The 7,092-nt window shown below is 33.4% G+C and overlaps 1 protein-coding gene across 1 annotated transcript; it reads left to right on the forward strand.

The window, feature by feature from the left end:
• Positions 1–1,955: 1,955 nt before the first annotated feature.
• Positions 1,956–6,229, forward strand: LOC104236513 (expansin-A3-like). The gene is made up of 3 exons (XM_009790438.2): positions 1,956–2,207; positions 2,302–2,620; positions 5,525–6,229. Exons 1-3 carry the CDS (start codon positions 2,057–2,059, stop codon positions 5,832–5,834), a joined length of 780 nt encoding a protein of 259 aa, XP_009788740.1. The 5' UTR covers positions 1,956–2,056; the 3' UTR covers positions 5,835–6,229.
• The last annotated feature ends 863 nt before the right edge of the window (positions 6,230–7,092 follow it).

The raw sequence follows: 7,092 nt of genomic DNA on the forward strand, positions 1-7,092 counted from the left end.
TATCCTTTCATTCCATTTTATTTTCATATTTCAGAAACAGTGTCGCATTTATTTTTAGGACCTTGTTTGCAATATTCCTAGACCGTCTGTGAAGTTGTGACACCAGTTTTGGGTAGTCTTTGTTTAGGAAATTGTATTGAAAATATTTAGATGGTTTTATTGTTTCTTCCGCTCGTTTAAATTCCGATGTTTATAAACTGTTGATTCATATTTGTTAAAGGAATAAAATGGGAAAAAGGTAATTTGTTCAAACGGTTGGCTTGCGTAGCTTTCACGAATAGGCGCCATCACGGCTCCCGAGGGTGAAAAATCCGGGTCGTGACAGATCAAGTATGTGAATATTATACACGGTCGAAACCGGGCTCATCTATGGCATGGTAGGTCAGGACTGAAATGTGACAGGCTGAAACTCGACCCCGGATTATATCGAATTAAGGCACGAAGTTAGATCATCGAGCTTGTGACTCCGGAACTGACCCCGACCCCGAACAAGATCGAGGAGACTTTATCGAGCCAAATAATGGAAGGCCAAAATATTTGCAATCGACCGGATAACACGGCGAAAATCTTGGCACGTATCAAGGAGAGGCCAATTAGTTAGCAAATTATGAGATTTTGTACCTTTTATAGAATTATATCTACGGTAGGACTCCCCTACTATATAAAGGGGGTCTAATCGTTTGTAACACACATTGGCAACACGCACCCCAAAACAATATACTATTATTTCTAGTTCTTATTATCTTGTCATTTTGCTTCGACATCGATTGAGGTATTTCTTGACTCGAGGGTGACCAACCTTCAAGGCTAAGACTGTTCAAATTGTGTGGTTTGTATTTATTTTACTATCATTAATTTCAATTTTAATCCGTTTCTTCAATTTGTATCAAGTTATATTATGTATCCTTAAAATCGCGTATAAATTTAATTATTATCCGATTTTGAGGGTAAACAAATATATATTATAGTTAGCATACAATCTTTTGGAGTTAAATAAGGTATTGCCAATATTCTAAGCTCGAAAAAGAAGGTAAATCTCTCGCAATTCGTTTAACAAACCAAAAATGATTTTACTTTAGCAACTAATGCCGTTGAGTGGCGGTGAAAAAAGATATGGTGGTATTGTAAAGATATCTAATTTTTCGATAACTAGTTGCTATAGTAGTACTTGGTTTAGTTGCCGTCGCATCTAATGTGTTATCATATGCAAAATATCCTAAGCAACTTGCTCAAATTACATAGTCAAGCAACAAAAGGCAATAAGAATTTAGTGAACCCTTTCATTTGTCATCCTGTTTCTCTCTTCCAAAAATAATGATAAGATTCAAAAGTCGAGAATCAAAGCATCAATACTTTTGTTGTAAAATCAAACCCCCCATATAATTCGCAAGTACAAAAATTAAAAAAATATTCTAAATCACAACTTAGTTGATTAAATTCATAGAATATACAACGACGTAATAAAAGAAAAAATTGTTTGGCATTACAAATATTAATAATATCATATAAAACGAAACAAATAAACGATAATAGGAATTGTTATTTTATTTCACATCTAGTGTCCGACTAATTTAAATTCGTATCATGTAAGGTACATTAAAGGAGAAAACACTCCCTATTAAGATTTTTTTTATTCTTAGGATTCGAACCTTCTTTCATCCCACCACAATCCTAATCCTAGTATTAAAAAATTATGCTAACCACACAATCAACAATCTCCCGGTTCTTTAATACAATCTTCAAGAGCTAGGTCTCTTCATCACCACGTGCAACTCACATGTCTTACTTGTAACACAAAATTTCATTCATAAAAAGAATTTTGTAAAAACAATTAAATTTACCAACAAAAAAAAAAAAAACATAGCATTAATTACATGCCCTGCCCTTGTGACTTTCCTTCTAAGCCTTTAGACCCTCTCCGCTCAATAAGTACCCCCTCACTTCCCTCCCGCTCTTCATTCACCTCCAAAATCCCTTTTCCTTTTCCATTTCCATTTCCCTCTTCTCTCTCCCTGTTTACTTGTTCACACACTGAAACACTTTAGTGTGTGAGAAAATGGCTGTAACTAAGATACTCTGCATTGCTGCTACTCTTCTCTGTTTTCTCACCGCCGTCAATGCAAAAATTCCCGGAGTTTACACCGGCGGCCCCTGGCAAGGCGCCCATGCCACCTTCTACGGTGGCTCCGACGCCTCTGGCACTATGGGTATTTACTATATATTCTCTCTCCCTGCACATTATCGACATTTAATTAGGTGTTTTTTTTAATGTATGGGCGAATGTTTGAAATTTTTTGACAGGTGGAGCTTGTGGATATGGAAATCTGTACAGCCAAGGGTACGGAGTGAACAATGCAGCACTAAGCACAGTCCTATTCAACAATGGACTAAGCTGTGGAGCTTGCTTTGAAATTAAGTGTGTTGACGATGGAAAATGGTGCCTTCCCGGTAACCCGTCCATTTTCGTCACGGCTACAAACTTTTGCCCACCAAATTTTGCTTTGCCGAACGACGACGGTGGGTGGTGTAACCCACCCCGTCCTCATTTTGACTTAGCTATGCCTATGTTTCTCAAAATTGGTCAGTACCGTGCCGGGATTGTCCCTGTCACTTACCGCCGGTAAGTTTTCCGATACACATTCCTATCCTTTTTCTGTTGCTACTTCTTTATTGCTCTTTACTAGGAGGTTTCACCAAACCCGGTTTTTGATTTAAATCAAAACCAAACTATTAATCGGTTTTTAAAATTTTAACACCAAAACTAAACCAAATTACATACAAACTATCGATTTGGTTGTTGTTGATTTGGTGCGATTTTTCGGTTCCTAGTAAGCTAATGATAAGGCGATAATAGTAAAACAACACTAGACAACAATCTAAAAATAATTTGCTAAATTATGCTTTTTTATATATTTATTTTGGAACTGAAAGTTTATTTATCTAGTTATACGAGAAATGAACAAAAAACAAATTAAAAGTTTACTTTCTCAAGCTTTAGCTACAATAGTCTTGCAATTTGAGTTTGTTTTCTTTACTCTTGTCGTAGATTTTTTTTTCTAACTCTATTATTAGGAAAAAAATATGTGTGTAGGTTAGAGAATTAGATTCTTTCAAGGAAAAGAAAATTGGCTGATTCCTATTTTTTTGGGCTTAGACAATCTTTTAAGATATAAGTAATATAAATCAAAATTCAAAATAATAATTAAAATGCATAAAGTATTTAAAATTATTTAGAAAAAATATTATATCATATATCAATAATTATTCATATTTTTATATAATTAATCGGTTCGGTTCGGTTTTTTTGATTTTTTATAATAGAACCAAATTTTTTATAATAGAACCAAAACCAAATCAAATATTATCGATTTTTAAAATTAAAACCAAAATCAATTCAAATCAAGAAAAATATCGGTTTACTTAATCGATTTGGTTCAATTTTCGATTTGGATTAGTTTTCTTTCAAAATACAGTCCTACTCTTTACGTTATTCGCCTAACTGCTTTTGTGGTTTGCACCAATATGTAATGTCCTTTTTGTCTTGCATAAAAATACTTGGCTCTTTTATGAGGGGTATTTTTGACATTGCAGAATTGCGTATGGGAAAAGATAATTTTTTTTCCTTATGTGAAAAGATTTGATGTGTTGAGAAAATCGTGGGATGGGGAATTAATGGGGATAGCGGCCAATAATAAGATTTTATTTTATGGGCAGAAAATAAGATTTTATTTTATGGCCACCTATTTTTCACAATTTTTAACCATACTGTAATTCAATGCTAACCCTTGAGAGTATGTTGAACTATAACTAACATAATAGTGTTCCATTTCAAGTTATAATTCCAATCTTAGTATCACAAGTTTGTATTAGCTTCTGAATTACTGTTACTCATTTACACAAGTATTTATTATTTTGGATATAACTCAACACAAGACTTAATTTTTTTTTTTGAAATTTGTGATCTTAAATATTAATGTATAGTTGCAAGTTTTTAAATTTATGGCATTAAAACCATGAATGCATGAAAAAAGATTTGTATGGCTACGAAAGCTTCTTATTAAATTTAAATGAAAAAAAGTTAAATTATTTTAAATATAAAATTATATTAATTCTTATTAAATTAAACTAATAAAAGAATAAAAGGACAGCCTGGTGCATTAAGCTCGCGCTATGCGCGGAGTACGGGAAATGGCCGGACCACAAGGGTCTATTGTATGTACGCAACCTTACCCTGCATTTCTGCAAGAAGCTGTTTCCACGGCTTGAACCGAAGGTCACATGGTAGCAACTTTAGCAGTTATGTTAAGGCTCCCCTTCAAACTAATAAAAGAATAATAACATATAAATTGTAATTGATGGATGGAATGTGATGGAGTACCATATTTTATCCTATATTGCTCGAACTTTCTTTAAATATCTCTAGGTGTGTGTTGAATTTTTCAAAAATAGTATATTTTTTAAGGATCCGACTTGAATATATATAATTTTGAAAAATTCGCGCAACATAAATTTTAGGTGGTTCCATTTGGGGCACCAACAACAATTATAGGTTTGCATTAACTAGCCACCAATTCTCTAACATGTTGAGGGTGGTTTTATTATCACTATAATTATTGAATTAGGGTTTGGTCCCCTACCAAGAGGTAAATATGGACCAACAAAGAAACACGCGTTTTCGTACACCGCGCAAGTAAGGGAATGTTAAAGTTGCAGTTTTTAGGTGATTTTGAGGGTAACAAGGGAATTGTCTCATTCCTAACTGTAAACCTAAGGAAGTTGGGATTTGTTCCTTGCTTCGAATTCAGGGATTCGAAACATGGCTCACGTTATCCCACGCGCTTGTTGGCCCCACCATCCATGCACCTATTCACTGGGCCCCATTTTACCTGAAATAACGGTCAGCCTAGTGTTTATTACTAACAATTTTTTTCTTTAGTTCTATTTTTGTTGTAATTCAATATTTTTTGAAAATAATTATGATGTTCGACTCAGCTTGCACTACCAGAATAATTTTATGTGTATTGAGAATTAAACTTGAGATTTTCATAATTTTTAACGCACTTCATTAATCATTAAGTTAATATTTTTGGGGTGTTAATAATTGTCGGCTATTATATTTAGGAGCGATTAAAATATATACTCCTTTTGTTTCAGTTTATGTGAATCTATTTTCTTTTTGGTTCGTTCCAAAAAGAATGATCCCTTCCTAAATTTAAAAATAATTTAGTTTAAACTTTCAATTTTACTCTTAATTAGAAGTTTTTATAACCACACAAATACTCTGACATGTCTACTATCACAAGTTTCAAAAGAATTATAGCCATACAAATATTCTTATTTGTTTAGAACTACAAATTTCAAAAGTCTTTATTTTTTTCCTTAAACTTTGTGTCAGTCAACAGGTTCACGTAATTGGAACGGAAGGAGTATTTTATATAAAAAAATTATAGCTACACATTTATTATCATTTTATCACACCTTTGATGCTTATTGCTAATTGTTTTTTATATTTTAAAATTTTCAGAGTACCATGCAGAAAAGCAGGAGGGATCCGATTCACAATAAACGGGTTCCGTTACTTCAATTTACTATTGGTGACAAACGTGGCAGGTGCAGGGGACATCCAGAAGGTTCTTATTAAAGGCACAAACACACAGTGGATAGCAATGAGCCGAAACTGGGGGCAAAATTGGCAAACCAATGCTGTTCTTGTGGGCCAGGCCTTGTCCATTAGGGTTAAAGCCAGTGACCATCGCAGTGTCACCTCGACCAACGTGGCACCACCTAATTGGCAGTTCGGACAAACCTTTGAGGGCAAAAATTTCCGGGTCTAGAATATCACTAACCCGACCCGAAAACAACGAGCAGAATTACTTAAAAGTTATACCACAAAATTTTAAGAAGAAAAAAATTCCTACGTCTGATTTTTCCTAGGCTTCAGTGTTTCTCTTTTTTACTGGGAAATTTTGAAGTCCGAGGGGGAAGTAGTATCTTCTTTGTCAACTATTGTTTTTTCTTTTTTCTATTACTTTAGTGTCTTTTTGTTATGAAGTGGTGTGATGGTAAAAGTGAAAAAGATAATGGAGGCTGAAGCGGCTGCAAAAGCACCCCAAAAAGAATAGGGTAAGCATGTAAGCCCGCAGCTCTATTTGCATGTTAGTAGTGATGTGTAATGGAACATCATATGTTTCCTATGAATACGAAGATAATATACTTTCTATTTTATATATGTTTTGGCATTATTTTAATACATTTTTTTATATATTGTTGTCCTGTTTTTCATTTACACAAAACTGAGGGATAATATCCCTAATGCAGCAAAATATTTGACCTCCTCAGTATATAATTGCTTCTTTGATTGAAAATTGAGTATTCATCAAAAACTTCAAAGCTATAGACTACTGAACGACGGTTTAAGTAATAATCTTTATGCGGTAATAACCAATAAGAATATTTAATCAAAAACTTTTTATAGCAATAAATTACTGAGCAATGAATGTAGTAATCACTATACTTACTACACTCAAGGTGTGCCCCGGAGGTTAATGAATCGGGCAAAATTCGTAAGAAGAGATAAGAGTTTAAAATCTAATAGAATTTACTCGATGCAAGTAGCGGGTCTTTAATGAAATAGTCGATATGTGAGTAAACTAATCTTAGCACTAAAAAGGTAACCACTACTCCATTCCTCTCAAATTAGTTGTCATGTTTCACTTTTGGAAAGTCAAACTATATAAACTTTGATTAATATTTTAAAATGTATTTTTTATTGTATTGATATGAGAAAAATTGTAACTTCTAGTACTTTTCATATAGTATTGAGTATCTAAATTTTAATTTTATAATATTGAGCTAATATAATCCAATTTAACTTCAAAAATTAATATAGTTGACTTTAAAAAAATGAAACGTGACGACTAATGTGAAACGGAGTACTTAATTAGAAGCTCTTTTACGAGAAATTGCATTTAAAGCATAGATTCATGGAGTTGGGGGGATGTACTGAACTATCTAGGGTTTGTGTTCAGCTCTGTCGCTGGTTGTGCTTAATTATTTGATCATGACTTCACTGTTTCCCGCAGCCATTTTAAG

The sequence above is a fragment of the Nicotiana sylvestris genome, chromosome 7 (genome assembly GCF_000393655.2).
Source record: "Nicotiana sylvestris chromosome 7, ASM39365v2, whole genome shotgun sequence".
In the NCBI taxonomy this organism is placed as follows: Eukaryota; Viridiplantae; Streptophyta; class Magnoliopsida; order Solanales; family Solanaceae; genus Nicotiana; species Nicotiana sylvestris.